Source organism: Carettochelys insculpta, chromosome 5 (genome assembly GCF_033958435.1).
Source record: "Carettochelys insculpta isolate YL-2023 chromosome 5, ASM3395843v1, whole genome shotgun sequence".
NCBI lineage: Eukaryota > Metazoa > Chordata > Testudines > Carettochelyidae > Carettochelys > Carettochelys insculpta.
Window position 1 is genome coordinate 120,247,168 of NC_134141.1, and position 20,336 is coordinate 120,267,503.

The window sequence follows — 20,336 nt, forward strand, 5'->3', positions numbered from 1 at the left end:
CTTCCAGACGTAGAAATTTAAACCTGTGAAATGTTAGTGAAAAAAGCCTCCCCTCACTTCTCTGTTTTAATGACAAACTCTACTATCCATCTCAAAGAAAGTGTGTTGCAGATTTGTTAATATGTGCAAAGGGATTTGAACCTGCAAAGTGCTTTATAAGTGCCAAGCATCATGTTCTCCAGCAAGCAAATTTCTCCACTTGAATCACCTGAATCTCACTGCCTTTCTGTACATATTTAACTACCTGTAGTTATCAACTGCTTGCCAGGGGCAGGGAGAATTTTCTACCATAGCCTGGCCTATAAATGAAACAGCAGTGACATCTACTGTAATTCATGGACATTTGTAGCAGAGCTCAAGTCAATTCGAGCATTGCACTCTTTAATGCTTGCTAAGTTTTGTGTGTCGATGAATCACTGGTCCCTGATGTTTTCTAATTTAAAGATCATATTTGCTATGAAGGACAGATCCAAGCCATCTGGCTACTCTGTGCAAAATGGGAGGCTTTTTTCACCTAAGTCTGACCATGCTGCACATGCCTTATATCAAGAGAGTTAAGATCCTCCTTTTGAGATACTGACTTTGAAACTGGCTGAAGACTTCCATTGTTGTTAGAAAATATAGAAGTGTCTCATTTGAAAAAAAGCTCTCAATTGGCAATTACTGTAGCAGCTGCACAGAAAATAAGAAAACAAAGCTGTGTTGGCTGGAAACAAATAGGCATTTCTATTATGATTGCTAGTTATACAATGGGAATTTTACCATACATAGTATCCAAGCCAGTCTCTATTCTGGACATCTTCAGATTTAGCAAAAAGAGGCAAAAACTAGAACTTATCTGGTCTGTGGCAGTGAAGGCACTGGGGAAATCTCCTTTAGTTCTCTTTGTAGTTATAACTGTGTAACATTCTATTGGCAGAAGCTGGTCTTGATTAGGGGTGGCACAGTATACGGGAGTTCCCTGGGGTGGGAGATGGAGAAAGCAAGATGCAGGTGCTAGTCCCTATCACTGTTTCGTCGGTAAACATTATTGGGAGGAAGAGATGGGAAGACTAAAGTCAAAGAAGATTCAGAAACTAATATGGCCATATTGGATCAGACAAAAGGTCAATCTAGCCCAGTATCCTGTCTTCTGACAGCAGCCTATGCCAGGTGCCCCAGAAGGAACTAATAGAACAGGTAACCATAAATTGAACACCTTGTTGCCCATTTCCAGCTTCTGACAGACAGACTAGGGATGTGACTCCTGCCGATCTGGGCTAATAGCCGCTGAAGAACCATGAATTTACCTAGCTCCTTTTTGAGCCCTGTTAAAGCCCTTGACCTCACAACATCCTATGGCAAGTTGCTCCACAGGTTGACTGTACATTGCGTGGAAAACAAACCTTCCCTTTCTTTCAAACCTGCTACGTATTAATTTCATTTTGTGACCCCTAGTTCTTGTGATGTGAGAACAAGAACAGTAGTGCCTCGATTTACATGAGGGTTGTTCCCACGGACCCTCATGTAACTCACATTTCCAGTAAGTCGGGGGCCGCTTTTTCCCCTGGCAGAATGCACATTCTGTAGCCGGGGAAGCAGCAGAAGCCCTGGGAGCTCCTTTTGAAAGGTAAGTCCTGGGGTTGGGCGGGGGCACTTGGGGTGGGTTAAGGCTGTGGAAGGGGGGCAGAGGGGGTTAAGCCTGAGGTGGATTAGGGCTTTGGGAGGGGCAGGACAGTGGAGTTGACCCAGAGCCCCTCCCCCCCAGGGGGGCGCGTTTGAACTGGGGTGGGGAGGAGTTGAGCCAGACTCAAGTCTGGGGGTACTGAGCTGGATCCAGGCTTGGCTGGTAAGCTGCGCCAGCGGGGGGTTGAACTGAAGCCGTGTGTGGGGTGGTGAGCCAGAGCTACGTGGGGGGTTCGAACTGGGGCCAGGGAGGCTGAGCCAGAGCCATGTGTGGGGGATCTGAACTAGGGTTGGGGGGCTGAGTCAGAGGTGGGGGTGGTGAGTCAGAGCCACACGCAGTGGGGTTTGAACCAGGGCGGGGGGTGAGCCAGAGTAGTGCTCAGGCGGTGAGCCAGCAGGGGGTTTGAACTGGAGCCATGTAAGGGGTGGTCAGCTGGAGCGAGAGCTGGGAGCAGGGGTGGGGAGTGAGCTGGAGCCATGCGCAGGTGGTGAGCTGGAGGGTGGGGGGGGGGTCCTGAAGCAGCGCCACACAGGGTCAAAGGGGTTGTACCAGGGCCGGGGGGGATTCTGAGTTGCACTCAATGCACGTTGATGCGAATTAAGCCCAACTCGAAATTGTGCACTTCGAGGTCTACTGTAAATAACTTTTCCTTATTCACTTTCTGTGCACCAGTTACAATTTTATAGACCTCCATCATATCCCCATTAGTCTCCTCTTTTCTAAGCTGAAAAGTCCAAGTCATTAATCTTTCCTCATATGGCACTGTTCTCTACATCTAATAATTTCTGTTGCCCTTTTCTGAACTTTTTCCAATGCCAAGTTTTTTTGAGATAAGGCAGCCACATCTGCATGCAGCATTCAAGATATGGGTGTATCACAGATTGATATAGAGGCAATAAGATAGTCGGTCTTATTCTTGATCCCTTTTTTAATGATTTACGTTGCTAGTCTTGAACTACCTTTGTCTTGAGCTATGTTTTTCAGAGCTGTTCATCACATGTTGAATCACTTTTTATCAAATGCTGAGCCTTCCTGATAGTTGTAGTGAAGACTTGGAGTCTTAGGGCGCCCCAGTAGGGTGCATTGTTTCTTTTTTTGTATGAGTGAGATGCATTATTCCAGTTTCACTGATTCACCTGTCTGCTAACCATTTCTAGTCACAAAGTTTGGTTTTAGTCCTGGACGAGTTTGAGGGGCAGGAAAAGAGCCCCTTTCCCCTTAGCCTGATGTGGTTCATGTACTAATATGCACAGTTGGAAAATTGGGGAAATTCTAACTTGCAAAGTTCTCATTTAACTTTGTTACTTGCAAAATTAAGTTTTTGAATCTGATACAAAACAGAAGACTGCCCAATTATGTTAGCATCAACTTGCTTGCACAGATCTGAAGGTGAAAAAAGTTGCGACTGTAAATAGGTAAAAGACAGTGATTTTCTGAAGTGCTGTGCATCTACATCTCAAGTCACTGGAGTTGTTGGTGTTTCAAAAATATCAGCCAATATAAATCTGAATTTGCTGTCAGGGTCCCTAGAAGGGTGGTATGACAGACTAGAGAATGGGGGTAGAGTGAGGGCTGCAGTTGGAAGTCAAGTCAAAGGTCAAATGAGACTCAGAGCCAGAAGCCACACCAAGGGTGAGTGCTAGGGTGAGAGTCAGGAGATACACCAAGCATTAAGCCAAAACTAGAGTGAGAAGTCATGCCAAGGATCAAGCATCAGTCAAGCAAACAGAACAGTAACTGTAGCAACAAGCGATATTAGCAGTGACAAACTGGAAGCCAGGCAAGGAGGCAGAAATTTGGCCTCAGGGGTTTGGTCAGCAGGAGGCCTAGCAACTAGCTGCTCAGTCAAGAGGTGAGACAAGTACAGGAAGCTTTATATCCAGTAGTGTCTCATCAGTCGTCTGCTGCTAGTCACATTACCAAGTTGAGTCCCTGGCTGTAGCCTCTGATTGTGGAGTGCACTGAATGCACTTCATTCATCTCCAATTCCAGTGTTGTGGCACAGAGGGTAAGGCTCTTTCTCGGCTATTCCCCAGGCATGGGTTCAACATTCATGGCACCTGATATTATTCCTATTATTTTTCCCACAATTTTCCTAGCTTGGTAAACAGAAGAGTCAGTTTGGCATTACATCATCTTCTCTGAATAAAGAATGTGAAAATATCTTCCCAGAGGAAACGCGCAGAAAACCCTGCTCTACTCACTCCATCCCGTGCTATAAACCATGTCAAATGGATACACTTTTATTTTACACAAAGCTGTACATGACACATGCTGCTATTTCATTTTTGTTTCCCTATTCACATATTTGACACCTATTGGACTCAAGTGATATCTGGGCAATCTGCTTTCAGTTAGTTTTGAAGGTTCATTATAAAATTCACATTCTACTAGCTAGTCCCTCGAGACAGAACACACGCTACAGGGAAGAAGCTGATCCTTTGTGGGGGGAGGACCTTGCTTTCCTGTCCAAACCTCCGCTTGCTGATATTTTACTCTTAATACTTTTGCCAGTGAGATGGCATATATGGGGTATCAGGTGCTGAGGATGGTCTGGAGGGTCATAATTTTGAACCTGTGGTTTCTGAGTTAATGGGCACTTTCTAGTGACAATCAAATATTAGTCTCAGAGTAAAAAAACAAAAAATGCTTACTTAAATTAACAATTGTTTTAAAAAATATTGCGTTTTTTCCACTGTTAGTATAGTAAAATCAGACTGACTTCATTTAATAAATCTGCTTTCATGCAGCTCATTGTCAACTGACCGTGTTACATCCTGATTAGCATCAAAAAGAAAAAAGGAGACGCTGTGCTCACAATTCATCTGCATATATCTACAGGGCACACACCAAACACAGCTTCTCACTACATGTTCTGTTTAATCATGGAAAGACGGTGATGAAGAATGAATGGAACTTCAGTCTGTAACAACTGGCAGTCTTTGAGGCAGTCTGTATTCTGTTTTACTTCGATTTTTATACGATGCCATAGTGATCAGCAGAACATCAAGTACTGAAGGAAGCAAGATTTTTATTTTTATATATATATATATATATATATATATATATATATATATATATATTTTTTTTTTAAAAGGTTTACTAATTCGGTATTTTTTTAAATTGAGTATTGTGGACCCTTTTTTGTGGGGTGGGGGAGTGACACTAATGAAGGATTTCTGCTGAAGCCCTGATCCACAAATGAGTAATAAATAAGATGCAAGACTGGGGACATCTTACATGCTTGAAATGAATGCCAAGTGGTTTACTGAGGTCATGTACGCTAACCCACCTCCTCCCACATACACTGAGAATGTGTTTTTTGGCAGCTCAATAGGCCAAGTTTGCAGGTGAGACTTCAACCCACAGCCACCTGGAGCCGTGTATCTTCACTTCTCAAACATCTCTCTGGTGAGAAACACTGTTGCATAATGAAGTCTTTCCTCCCATCACTGAACTCCACAGTCCCTGCCCCCCCCAGTAAGTCATGTTCACTGGAAAACAAGAGCTTTAATATATTCACAGGCTCACCTCCACTGGTTTAGCTATAAGTTAAGTAATTTCAGATGTCTAAAGATAAACATGTTCCTTTGTCTTCTAGTCCCTATCCTCTCTATCCATATAAACATGGTATTGTAATGGTAATTTATAGCCATTAATATCACCAGTATTAGGGTTGTGTCTACTGAAATATTTTAGTATTCTGGATCACTATAGCAACTAATTTCTTATCAGTTAGAAAAATTAAAACATATAGCCCTCTTCAGTAAGTCTTCCTTGCTTAAAGATTAAGAACACCAGCTTTAAAAAAATGCCCTCTACTTCCTACCACCAACACACATTTCACTGAAATTTTATCACTAAAATAATTAGGAAAATAATCTGATTCCTCATGAAGTGTAAAAGAAGTTAACCTAGACATTATTTCCTTGCTGAGTTTATTTCATTACTTCAGCCAACCCAGCAGACGATTGCATTTTTCCTGTCTGGATGCAGCTATGCTGATTAATAGCCCGTCATTAAAAGCACAGTTATTGTAGAACTGAGAACAGCAGAATCAGATACTTAAGTACAAAATGGGAAAATGCTGGCTTTCAACTTCCATCTGCATTAAGAGGCAGAAGACTTTTTAGAAAAAAATGTTTTTAAATCTTCCCCTCAATCTTCCATGAAGTGATATTACAACTGAAAAAGCTATTATCTTTACAAAGACACCAAATGTAATTTAAATTTTACAGGTCAGTCCAAAATGGATCTTTGGCTAATCTGAGTTTCTTGAAATGCATGTGTATTTTTTGTTTAAAGCTTTAAGAAAAAAAATCAACTAAAAACATTTATTTAATTCTCTTACAAGGTACATTATCATCTTGTTAAATAACTGAACAATGTTGTCACTCAAACTTAGAAAGTAAAAGTCGCTAGTTACTTTGTTATTAGCATTAAAAAAAACCCTGATATCAGACAGGCCATTGAACATTTAATAATTGCAATATAGGTATTTCAACAACAACAATCTTGTCTTAAATCTAGAAGTGATTAACCCACATTTTACAGGTCACCACAATAACGTGCCTGTTGGTGACTGATTTTTCTTGCTAACAGTATGTAATTTTTTTCTTTGAAGTAAAAATTAAGTCAATACACCAAGACTACAGAATTTCCGCAAACATCAATGTCACTGTAATTTTTCAGTAGAATTATAGTTTGTTTTTTTTTAAGTAGATCACAAAACCAATTTCTGCCTTGAAGAGAGGCCATAGGTTCAAATTTTCCTTAAAGATATTGGGTGTCCTTTTATAAAATGGAATTCTCACTCGAAACTGATTAGTGAATTTAAAGTGTAATTTTTTTAACTACGAGCATTAAAATCCATGGCTTTGGATACACTAGAAGCACTTTCCGACAAAACGTCCGTCGACAGTGAGGTCAAACTAAAGCACATCAGAAGAGCGATCCACTTTGTCAACAGTGGCCTGATTGCCAGGCTGCTCTCTTGACAAAACAGCCTACCGGAAGCACAGCAGTTCAGGCTGCCCGGTGTCCTGGAAGATCAGTGGTTTGAGCACTGGCCTGCTAAACCCAGGCTTTTGAGTTCAATCATTGAGGAGGTCATTTAGAAGTCTGGGGCAAATAGAATTTAAAAAATCTGGCAGGGATGGTGTATGGTCCTGCCAGAGGGCAGGGAACTGGACTTGATGACCTCCTAAAGTCCCTTCTAGCTCTGTCAGATGTGTCTCTGGTTACACCTAAAGCCCTGTCTGTCTGTCAAAAGAAGGGCCCCCAGAGCATCCACACAGCTTTTCTGTCGACAAAATCTGTTGACAAAGGAACTCTCCCTCATCTGGGAGAGGCAGAAAGTTGTCGGTGGAAGTGCCAAGTTAATGTCGACACACTGTCGACCAAATGCATTGTGTGTGTGGACATGTGGCGAGTTTTGATGACAAAACTCCAATTTTGTTGAAAAAACATTGCTAATGTAGCCCTAGCCCATGAGAAGGAATGTTTTTGTTGGCTTGTAAACAGAGTGTTTTGAAGCTCTAGCAATTTCTTTGAAATCCTGAATGCTCACATACAAGGGAAACCCCCACACCAGTAATTGCTTATGAAATATTGCATTAATAAAGTAGTAATAAGAAAATTAAACAATAAATTAAATTTAGTAAAACAGTTATTCTTTTAAGACTATCAAAAGTAAATACACACCATCTTACGAAGCTGGTGAATATCTTGCTCTGAAAACAAGATGATTTTAATATGCCCTATTTCCATAGGATTTTTTTTACATAACAAATAGATTTAAGCAGTGTACTTTCCTCCCCAACGAAGCAGCATTTCTTTGAAAGTATTCATTAAAAAGGTAAGGGGTACTGTTTCAGGTCCTGTATATCATTTCATGATGCAGCAAAGAGGGAGAAACCCCAGGACAGCACACCTTATTGAAGATGTAAGTCCCAAAGTATTAATGAAGAGCAAGAAATGCTGCATCCTAATTGGCAATGAGCAGCTCAGTTTGATAAAAACACAAGAAGTCATGAAGCCCACAAGAGAATGTCCAATGCAAGAATGAATACTACACTTGATCTTTGTCAAGCAAGAGTGAAATCTGGACAGAGATGAATGAGATTCAAGTAAGTGGCACGTCAGAATCTGAAGTGTACAGATGAGAAAAGGACCAAGTCTTTTGAAATCTGGTATGACTGACTATATTTCTTGATGACAGCTTCAGTCAATGACAAGGAAAAAAAACAACCTTTGCATCAGAAACCCACAGAACCTGACTCAATATAGCCCAGTCACAGAGATGTTGGGAGACCTAAGTTCAAGTCCCTTCTCTACCAAATTCAGACCATGTGGTTAGTGGCTATTCTGTGGCGCACACAGTAAAGTCTAAAGATTTGCAAGGATTCCCTGTTGAGAACCCTCATAAATGTTGAATTTTGCAAATATGGGAGCCCCCAGCTGCTGGAGCTCCTGCTCAGCGTCCCGGGGGAAGCGGTGGCTGCTGGTGCTCCCTGCTTGGGGCCCCAGGGAAGACACAGCTGCTGGCACTGCTGCCCGGAGCCCCGGCCACCCGCAAACAATTGAATTCACGCCTTAGATTCGTGAATATTGAGACCCTACTGTATCTTGTTTTCTTTACCCAGTATTTCAAGAAGTCTTTTTTCTTGATGATATAGAACAAAAAAGTTCTGAATCATGGTTTTGTTTTGTTTTTTTGGGAAACAAAACTGTTTTTTCAGGCAGCCGTACTGAAAAAAGACATTGAGCAACTTCCTGGATGACACAGAGAAAGCCAGCAGTAGAGGTTTTAGAAACAAACCAGTGACTTCATTCATAAAAAAAATGGTTTCCCTTAAAGATGCAGTAAATTTTATTCTATTTTTAAAGAAGTGCTTTGTATAAAATTGGTTACATTGAAATAGGAAAAAGTAGCCATTAAAATAATATTCTGTCTCTCTCTGCCTTATGGAGAACACTCAACAGCTTACTACACTGACAGAAAACTGCCGTTGTTGCTGACAAACACGGACTGTAAGCCCCTTTTAGCTTTCTCTCTCTTGCATATATACCCCCATGACAACTTGCACAGAACTAATACAATGGACATCTTGGAGGCCCTGTCTGAACTATTTAAGAACCTTATGAAATACACATTTATTCTATCTAAAGATAAAAGTTTGGTAGTTACCTTTTTTACAGTCTTGTCTGGTTCAAGAGCAATATCTGGAATGTTTGCATCCACCATGAGGGAGAACAAGTTCAAGATCAAGTTGGAATACCTAATAAGAAGAGCACAGTTAAGTAAAACACTTTGCCAGACAATGATCACCTGTATTAATCTTTTCCACCATTTAAATAATTTCTCATGCAGCTCGTCTATCTTTGACACTGTAACTTAGTAATGCTCAGAGTTGAGCACGTATTCTTTCGAACGCAAGGGCACTGTAATTTGCTTTGTCTTGTAAATATCAAACTTCACCTCACAAGATGGAATATACAGTTTTAGCCTTTTTTCTTTTAAAGATGTAAAACAATGAGGAATGCATAGTTGGAGATCTATGTAATACAATTTATAGCAGCAAATCTTTCTGGAGTCAAGCATGTTACTTTCTTTTGTACCTTTCTATTTCACCCAACAAAGAGAAGGACACCAGACTGAAGGGGTCCCAAAGTGCATTTCTTTAGAAAGCAATAGTCCAGGCGTGTCCAACCCGCAGCCCGCATGCGGCGCTGGACAGCTAGTAATGTGGTCCCACAAGATCGTAAACTTTTAACATTATTATGTGATTTATATACATTAACTATATTATATATTTTATATGCGGCCCAAAGACAATTCCTCTTCACTCAATGTGGCCCAGGCAAGCCAAAAGGTTGGACACCCATGCAATAGTCCGTGGAATAGCTGTACAACAGTGGTATCTACTTAAATTAACCTTTTAGAAAAAATATTAGTCTTTACAAATTAAAAAAATATATATTTCTGAAGATATTGCTTGGGAGGTTATCTAAACAGGATGAATATGTCACTTAACCACCTGGTTTAACCAGAGTGAAGACTGCAGCTGCTGAGTAAATCTTTAATGACTTGAGTAAATATGCTGCACATCTGAAACACAAAAGGTCATTTATCACCATTAAAACGAAGAACATTGCAGCTGACAGTCTTTCAATTTAACATACTATAGCTGACAGTACCTATGAATGTTTTCAAAGACCACCATTTTGCCATTACAGGAAATTTACTGCATGTCACTATTTTAGAGGATAATTTCCAAGCTGTTCAACAAACTGGAACCTTCCTTATTCTATCCATAAAGCTAGTTTTTTCCCCTCTTTTGGGAAAAAATGTAGACATATTCACTTTGGAAAATGCCTTTTATGAAAGCATTTTAGGAGCTCAGGACGTGATTGAAAGGGAATTCAAAAATAGCAACAGTTTTAGTACAGCTTCTGAGTATAAAGAAGCCAGTGATCATATGCATTAGTGTGTAAATTGTCTTCTTAGTATCATGTAAAAGAAGAAAGGTCTGCAATGATCTCCAAACAATCAGCATATACAGACTTATTATTTTCATGAACTAACCAGAACCCTTTTATCTGTCACAATTTTTTTTGTTTCCATTGTGTGCAAATCTAAGCAGCTTGAGTGGATACAGAGCTGATAATCACTGCCTAGAGCTAAGACTGCCCGAGAGTTTCCATTATGAAACTTACTTTATAAATGACTGAACTTTCCCAAAGTTTAACCAGTCAGGCTGAATTTTTCAATGCTCGCTATCTGCCTCAAACTGATTTTTCAAGGGGGAAGGGGCATCTTGCTGAAATGGTCGAATGCCTCTAATATTTTTACGCAGGGCCATAATATTCAGCAGAGCAGCTGCCTTGATGTTAGGGATGTCTCTTTTTGCAATCTCCATAAAGATGTGTGCCTACTTGCCCCAGTTATAAACCTTTGTAACATCCTAGTTCCCATATGTTCACCCAGATGTATGATAAGAGTTCAGCAGCTAAAATCTCTGTAGCTTCTGTACTGAGCACATTCCGTTTAAGCACTGCTAAGAGAAAGTCATCTTTTGTGAATCTTGCCATGAAACCAAAATACTGAGATTTTATTTCAAGACCCTTTCCTGCATGCTTTTCTTATTTTTGCCAGTCCTCTGTTCTCAGGAATCCAATCATGAAATGTATTCTAAAAATGTCATTTTTTTATTTCTAATATTCATGTACTTACATATTTCACAAATTGTAAATTATATGGATTGGATAGTCTCTCTCATAAATGTCTGAAGATTGAGACCCCTGCAGGAGCCCTGAGACCATTGTTACTTAGAGTACTCTACAAACTCATGCCTTTTAATATAGGGAGAAGTAAGATTCTTTAACAAATCTCACACTAAATATTTAAATAACCTTTCTGAATTAGTTGAAACATAACTTTTATTTTTTTGAACTATCCTTCATGTGTTTCATTCTCCCTAACCAGATTGCTTTTACTTCCAATGCTACATGTTTTCTAGTCATTATTCATGCTGCTTTGTGCCCCTGCTCAGCCAAATTAGAATCTTTGCTCTTCCGTTTGGCTTTTACTGAGGTGTTCCAATTGCAGCCCCACCAACTGTTTCTACATTTCCCACTTCTATGCACTTGATTTCAAATATATCATAAAAATACCATAAAAACTCCTTAGACAATTTCAGATTCCGTCAGCATCAGCCTTTCTAAAGACAAAGGCTCTTGCATTATTTCTTCTGTGCTCTTATAAGTATTTCAGATCAAATCGAATTGTTAACAGTACACCGTAACGCTTCTCAATTTTAATCTTATTACCTATTAGAGGATATTTTCCTGACTGGGGTCCTAAACCCATCGAGCCTTTAGGCTCTTTAATAAACCTTGAAAGAATGCCGCAGTCCTTTAGCTAACTTCAATTCATATGTTCCTCCACTTAGGTTTATTCTTAACAATATAGAAATGCAGTTGACAAGTGTGAGATTCCCTATAATCATGCATATAAAACTGATTTCCTTGGCCTTCAAGTCTTATAAACCAAAATTGAGTTCAGAGAGGGATTACAATGTTCTGAGGTCTGACTTCCCTGAAATTAAAAAAGGAATCAAACAATTTTCAAAGTCCAGTATCTTAAAAACCACCAGAATCAACTGAACCATGTACACTATTTATTTACTGGCCAGCTGAGTCCTTAATCACTGCATCATTCCAATTAGCATCTTCTGTTTGCCATTCTCCTGCCTCACTTACTATGAGTAGGATCCAGCAATGTTAGCGCGCCAAACAATCTTTGACGCTGTTTTCAGGCCTTCAATCGATGAAGCACAAATCATTGAGACAAGACTACTTTAAAATATATATCACATACCTATCACCCTGTGTTAGTAGATAATAAATTCCATCTGACTGAATTTCAAGTTTGGATTTCTCATAATTTATCAGAACTAAATATACTTGTCTAGATCAATTAAAAAAACCCAAACACACAATTTTAGGAACACTATAAGCACTATACAAGCATTAGTGCTGAAGACATGGTCAGGAAAAAAAGTCTGAATTTAATGTCAGTCTGGTTAATCAGAAAGCCCCAATCAAAACAAAAATCAGAAAGCTAAACATTTTAATGAAGGGCATTCAGATTCAAACATTCAAATTGCAGGTCAGTAGACATGTAATATGGGAATCTCTTGAGTTCCCCTATACTGTTCTCTTCATCACTGCCAACAAAATGTTAACTGAAAGTTTTTCCATACACGCAGCAAGCCTGTTCTCTCTTGCATTATTCTTTACTTTGTGTGTCTGAGTCATGGAGTTTTCATGATTCCTCATTAAGGCCCTGATTTAGCAGGTTTTTAACTATGTATTTTATTACCTTTTTGAATCATGGCCTACATCTCTGGTTCTGCTGAGCACCTAGTTTAACATTTCCAATTTACTTTAGATTTGTATTCACTATTTCACAAACTTATTATTCTAATCACCTCATAAATAACCTGAAACAAAACAAAACACAACTACTACAAACAAACCCAACCATCAAAACACTGGCAGGCATTTCTCAGCAAGGCCAATGAAATAAAACCGGACATCATAAGCCAAGCCATTCTGGAGATGAGCCATAAGGAGAGATCAGGAAATGTTGCAAAAAGTAACAGATAAGAACCTTTTTATTAATGTAAACGTACTATCACTTCTGTTTTCTTACCAGCATGTGATATTTCAGGGGCTTGGTTTGACTTTTGGTGAATATTGGGATGAATGGGAATGAAAATTAGACTTGCAATATAAAATGTGCTTCAACCGTAATTACTGGCTACACACTAAAAGCATAAATAACCTGATTATTTTATACATTGTTTACAACTGTGTATCAAACACACTTTATGACAGCACACACAAGGACACTAGCCTAGTCCTCCATTCTTTCATCTCTGAGCCCTCCCTGTAAATACACATCCCTGCTATTGGTCGGTTTAAGCCATGGATACTCAATGTTCTATTAAGATCCGTATAATGTAGTCCTCTCACACTGAGACTGATAGATTTATCAAGTTAATATTTTCTATTCATATAAGAAAAATATGTTCACCTTAAACTGCACTTATACTGAGGAAATCAGTGACTTCCATTGAAACTTTGAAATGGTAATTTTTTATCAAAATTTCTAGACCAGGGTACTCCATGGTATTAAGTATGTCCTCTGTTGCCAATCACTGTGTCACCTAGTTTAATTTCACAGGGATTAAAAAGTTTTTGAAACAGTGAACAAATTTACAGCTTGTTAAAGCACCCATAGAAACAAAGCAAATGAGTAATCTTGTACAATAAAATTCAGTTCTCGAACAATTTTGACTTATACATGGAAGAGTACACAGGTTATCCCAGCAGATTATTCTCTAGAATGATGGGAGTTATTGTGGCTGCTGATTAATAACTTGTCTTTGTTTTCTCATTGTGCTGCTGCTACTAATCCATTACCAATGACAGTTATAAAGACTGTTACTTTTTTTCTCCTTATAGTAAGACAGAACATCTTTTACATTTCATTAGCAATCATTTCACATTATCTTGTCTGCCTTCCTTCTAAGATCACAATTGTTCAATATAGTTTTTATTCACAGGCTATGGAGTATTTTATACTAGACAGTCCAGATATTAAAGTGGAATTTGTGTATCTCCATGAAAGAATTTCCAAAGTACTTGGCAAACAGAGAAGGTGTTCATCTGTTCACTGTTGAAACAGAATTGAAGGGCAAAGCTTAGCCATTCTGCCACAGAAAGGACAAACAAGACAATGTATTTTAAACGAGTTTTGTAGGACATGGTGAAAGCTGCTTAGCTACAGAAAATAGAAGTCTTATTTGTCCAAAAGACAGACTAACATAAGAACATAAGAGTGGCCATACTGGGTCAGACCAAAGGTCCATCCAGCCCAGCATCCCATCTGCCGACGGTGGCCAATGCCAGGTGCCCCAGAGAAGGAGAACAGAAGACAATGATCAAGTGATTTATCTCCTGCCATCCATCTCCTGCCCTTGTTCTGAAGGCTAGGGCACCATACTTTATCCCTGGCTAATAGCCATTTATGGACCTAACCTGCAAAAATTTATCAAGCTCTTTTTTAAACCCTAATAGAGTCCTGGCCTTCACAGCCTCCTCGGGCAAGGAGTTCCACAGGTTGATTGTGCGCTGTGTGAAGAAAAATTTCCTTTTATTAGTTTTGAACCTACTACCCATCAATTTCATTTGGTGTCCCCTAGTTCTTGTATTATGGGAAAAGGTAAATAATTTTTCTATATTCACTTTCTCCACACCATTCATGATTTTATATACCTCTATCATATCGCCCCTCAATCGCCTCTTTTCCAAACTGAAAAGTCCCTTTTAATATTCCTGTGTTGGGAAGAACACCGCAGCGGTCAAACACTCTGGCATTTAATTTCAAAAAGGGGAATTACACTAAAATGAGGAAGCTAGTTAAACAGAAACTAAAAGGTAGAGTAATTAAACTAAAATCCCTGGAAGCTGCATGGAAACTGTTTAAAGACACCATACTAGAGGCCCAACTTAAATGTATACCCCAAATAAAAAAACACAGTAAGAGACCTAACAAAGAACCACCATGGCTAAACAGCCATGTTAAAAAGGCAGTGAGAGAGAAAAGGGCAGCTTTTAAAAAGTGGAAGTCAAATCCTAGTGAGGAAAATAGAAAGGAACATAAACACTCCCAAATTAAGTGTCATAATGTGGTAAGAAAAGCCAAAAAAGATTTTGAGGAACAGCTAGCCAAAAATTCAAAAAACGATAGTAAAATGTTTTTTAAATACATTAGAAGCAGGAAGCCTGCTAAAAAAGCAGTGGGGCCCTTGGACGATAAAGATATAAAAGGAGTGATCAAGGAAGACCGTGCCATTGCGGAGCGATTAAATGATTTCTTTGCTTCAGTCTTCACGGCTGAGGATGTTACAGAGGTTCCTAAATCTGAGCCAGCCTTTTTAGGTGACAAATCTGAGGAACTCACTCAGATTGAAGTGACTATGGCACTGCAAGATTCTCCTACTCTGTGCCTTAACTCTGAAAGAGAGTATTCTAGTGGTAAAGGCAGAGTGAAGCAGTTTAGTCTCTGTACTTGCTTAAGTCTTTTTGAAGCTTCTACAATTGCCAGCCTTTGGCAGTGAGTTGTGAGAAGTGAATACTTATTCCATAGGAACAGGGCTAAGGTCACCCAAGTCAACTCACGTAGGCCTGCCGACAGAGGATAAATAAATTTGCCTGTTACTAATCTGAATTTGCGGGCAGTAATCAAGAACTGAAATGCTCTGTATTTCATCATCAATAACCTGTATCAGAGGGTAACCATGTTAGTCTGTATCTGCAAAAACAATGAGAAGTGCTGTGGCACCTTATAGACTAATAGATTTCTTGCAGCATAACAGGATAACTGATAATCTGAGACACCAATTTGCTTAACCAGAAAACATTCCTCAACTTGCTAAAGAGCAGAAAAACATGTCTCCTGAATACATTATCAATCCCGTATTACCTTAGTGTTGCAAAGCTAAATTGATAGTTTGTAGAAGCTGGGATCTTTGGACAGAACATACTTTATAATGATGAGGTCCCTACCAAAGTCATGGTCCATTTTGGCCATTTTCACGGTTTGGCAGGGCCTGATCAGAGGGCTCCTTCAGAAGGGGAGAAAGGCAGCCCAGACAGGCAGAAGCAACTGCTAAATACAAGCAAGACAATTACAAGCTGCTGGGTGAGAGTTGGCTCAGCCACACTGGACAGAGAGAGAGAGAGAGAGGACTGCAGGAGAGGCATAGGAAAGACAGATTTGGAGGGCTTACAATGAGAACAAGGCAGACCAGCCTTGGGGCCAGGACAGCAGAGGAGGGAGCCCCAGGAGCAGTGGCCAGGCACCCTGCCCTGGAGACCTACTGCAAGCCCTACCCCAAGGAAAAAGGGGCGAGAGACTGGAAAGACCAAAGAGACTAACCTGAACCATGGCCTGGGTAAAAAGGACGCTTGCCACAAGGGTTAGAGTTTGTTAAACATTGTAAATTTCACAATTTAAGCTATTTGAATCTGAAATTTCATAGTGTTGTAATTTTGGTGGTCCTAGCCTAAAAGGAGTTGGAGGGTCAATGGATAGTATAGGGGGAGCTGCAGAACTGCTATCCTTACTTCTGGGACACTGCCTTCAGGGCGAGGCAGCTAGTTGACTGTTGGCTGAGAGTGATATGGTACTGTCACCCTTACTTGTGCTGTGCTCCCTTCAGAGCTGGACCCTTGGTCAGCAGCCACCACTATCCAGGCATCCGCCTCTGAAACACTGATCTGCACAGTATAGGGTAAAAGGACATGCGAGTGGACATGATGGTGAGACACTAGATTTTATAGTCCACGATGCATTTTTCATGGCCATGAAGATGGAAGGGCCAGACCTAGTGACAAATGCTACAGAAGGGTAGTCAGTTCCGAAAGCAAGATTAAAACTCAAGAGTTCCCATCTCAGTTTCTTTTCTTCATAACATCATGAGTAACATGACTATCGCTATATGGTCCTTTTTTTGAGAGAAGGAAGCACCCCCACTGTTGACCAAGGAATTGTTAACAAAAGCATTGGTGCTACCTGCGGAGATGCAGAAAGGCTGTGTAACACTGTTTTCGAAACTCCTGGTACTGCTCGCTCTGAGTACCTCCCATGCCTTCCACCATTTCCTTATTCAGCTTCATTGGGGGAGGCAGAGGCTTAGGGTCACGACCCAGAATGTAACCAAAATCGATGTGAAACAGTTTACCTGTATTAGGAGAAAAATGCAAATATATAATATTTTCTATATTTAAATACAATAAAAATCAAATTGTGATGTGAGTCCTGAAAATCACTGGGCAGATATTAACTGGACCACACTTGAAAGTTTTATACCAGCATCTTTTGTTGTGCCCATCAATGTAGACTCCAAGCATTCAGATTTTTATTTGCTCAATTCCAAATCATGATTGCATGAGCTGAAAGCTCACCGTTAAGGTCCATTATGTTATTGGTATCTTTGCCGATATTCCCAGTATGTGGGCTTCTTGTGCTTATGCCATAAGAACCTTTGTCTACAGGTATCTGAATGGAGAAAGAACTTATTTTACATGGGCCATTAAATGGATGGTAATTTTAAAGAATGCTCCATGGCCTTCTTTCATCATCTCCATCTAAGAGAATACTTCCAATGCACCAATGAGCATCAGTCTGATTTCGCTAGATCCCCCCACCAGCACCAAAAGAAGAAGAATTCTGTGTGGACTCTCACGATGGACACAGTGACAGTCTAGAACTCTATATACAATGCTTCTGCAACCATGCACAGACAAATTATATGCAAACACCACCAAATAAAATACAATCTTAACTGTGCTGAACACTGTACTGTCCAGAGTCTCATAACTTGGACATTATAATCAAGCCAGCTAACAAAGGGGGTGCTATAGTCATCACGGATAAGTCAGACTATGAACAGGAGGCAGCTAGACAACTATCCACTACCACATTTTACAGACCTCTTTCCTCAGATCCTACTTTAGAATTCCAAAAGAAACTACACGTTCTACTTAAAGAACTCCTTGCCTCTACTTGAGACCAAATTCACTCAGACATACCATCTGAGCCCCAATCTGAATTATCCTATTTACTACCTAAAATCCACAAACCTGAAAATCCAGGACACCCTATCATTTCAGGTATTGGCACCCTTACCAACAGACTGTCCAGCTATGTAGACTCCCTCCTCAAATCCTATGCTACCAGCACTCCTAGCTATCTCCGAGATACCACTGACTGCCTGAGGAAACTACAAAACTTCAGAAACCTTCCTGACAATTTCATCCTTGCCACCATGGATGTAGAGGCTCTCTGCACCAATATTCCACATGAAGATGGACTACAAGCAATCAGGAATACCTCCCTGATGTTACCATAGCAAATCTGGTAGCTGACCTATGTAACTTTGTTCTCACCCACAATTATTTCCAATTTGGGGACAATTTATACCTCCAGATTAATGGGACTCCTATGGGTACCTGCATGGCCCCACAGCATGCTAACATTTTTATGGCCAACATAGAACAACGATTCCTTAGCTCTTGTCCCCTATTACCCCTCCTTTACTTACACTGCATCGATGACATCGTTATCATTTGGATCCACGGTAAAGAGATTCTGGAAGAATTCCACAGAGATTTTAACAACCTGCTTCCTACCATCAATCTCAGCCTTGACTGTTCTCTAAACAACACTGTTTTAACAATATAGACTTGATAAGCATCACAAGCCACAGTATGACACGAACAATTCAGAACCCACCTGAAATCACTGGCAACTAAATCTTTGAAGCTGCTTTAAATTCTCTTACAGGTACTCTGAGTGTGTTAAACTACATGCATACGATTAATGCTGTTCATTTTGAAAAAGCTCCAAAGTTTAGTGCTATGATTCCAATTTTAAGAGTATGTTTCAGATGGTCACATAAGCATATGTTTAATAATTCACTGCATTTTACAACAAAGAAAAGTAATTACACCTTATCTTGATTATTACCCATGCATTTCCTTCTCAAATCACGAGAGATGTAACTTGACCAGGTTTGAAATATATGTATGTTCAAAGTGAAATCTACAGATACATACTGTGCTAAAAAACATTTGTCAGGCTGTTTTCAACAACAATTACAAGACTTTGGGAATGATCCTTTCTCTTTTTTTTTTTTTCTTTTTGGATTTTTTTTCAAGGAGCTTTCCAGATACAAGGCAGAGCTTACCATGGCCACCTTGGGAAAACCCTGAGAGAGGGAAAGACTATAAGACTGGCAGATTGCTACATCACCGCTTTTATTTTGAACCTACAAACCCAAATTCACCTGTAATGTAGTTTATCTGCTTTAATCTTGCTATACCCCGTTACTTTTTCCTAATCAATAAATCTTAAATTGTAGTTTACTGAAGGATTGGTTCCAGCAATGTTATTGGTGAGATCTTGAGTGTATGCTGGGTAAGTGACTGGGCCTTTGAGGCTGGAAGTAATTGACAATGGTGAATTTTGGTTTTTATAACATGTCATTAAGTCCGGTTGGTCTGAATGGAAAAGTTGGGGCTGGAGAGCCAAAAGGAGACAGACTGTGGCTCCCTGGTAAAACTAATATAGTGATCCAGGAGCACATTTTTGTTACTAGCGTGGTGAAATCTAATGATACCATATACCATAATTCTGGGTTGTCTGCCCTGAACTCTGACAATCTGACCTGAGTTTTGCACTCGTAGCTGTGCGCTACTCCAGGCACTGTAACAGATCTATTCACACCTGAGGCTGTTACAAAGGAGTAAGTCTATAAGATCAGGACATATGCAAATTAGAATTCTGTTCTCCTATTTTATTTGTAATAAAGAATGAACAGCATTGTCCAGAATCCACTATCATTGTTTTCATGGTTTATAGACATGCGCCAACTAACACACGTGGTACTGACAATGATTACAGCACTCAGCTTTACCTTAGGAAGTGTGCATTGGACAATGAAGTACCGATATTTACAGTTAACTAAAAAAAAAAATTGTAAACAGCTACAAAGAGTTATTCAATACACAAGACATTGTTTTTATTTTCTTTAGGCAGTCTGTTGTACTTATTCTTACTTGCTAACTGGCATAAGCGATTCATGAATTAGGAAAGATATTCTGGCTAAATGTTTCTGGAAAAATATCAAATTTGTACAAGTGACAGATCCACTCGGTATTTTGATAAATAAGTGAACACATTTTTCATTATTTTTTTTTGTTCAAATTACCTCTGACAACACTGAACCCTAAGTCTATAAACAAGGTAAGAAGGAGTTCAAAACAGCAACAATGATTACTGGACTAGCTAGATTTGATTTGTAAGAAACCATTAGAAGAACAATAAACATGAGTGAGCTGGCCTTGATGGCCAAAGAAAGATAAAGAGAGCCTAGAAACTTTCCAAACAAGCAACATGGAGAGGAAACATTTTGGGTGGTACAAGGAGATCCAGATGCTGACAATTAAAGCTGAATATGAGGAAGATGCCTACAGAAGTTTCTTAGCCAATAGACCCATTTCTCAGTGGAAAAAAGTTGCTGTTCCTCCATTA

At 39.7% G+C, this 20,336-nt stretch overlaps 1 protein-coding gene across 2 annotated transcripts in view; it reads right to left on the reverse strand.

Annotated features, from left to right (window-relative positions):
- Window positions 1-20,336, reverse strand: part of PIK3C3 (phosphatidylinositol 3-kinase catalytic subunit type 3) — a 143,409-nt gene that overhangs the window by 27,173 nt on the left and 95,900 nt on the right. For both annotated transcript variants that reach the window (XM_074995838.1, XM_074995837.1), the window contains 2 exons: window positions 16,815-16,983; window positions 8,856-8,946 (listed from right to left, as the gene is read on the reverse strand). In XM_074995838.1, coding sequence (XP_074851939.1) covers window positions 8,856-8,946; window positions 16,815-16,983 — 260 coding nt within the window. The remainder of the gene's footprint in view (window positions 1-8,855; window positions 8,947-16,814; window positions 16,984-20,336) is intronic.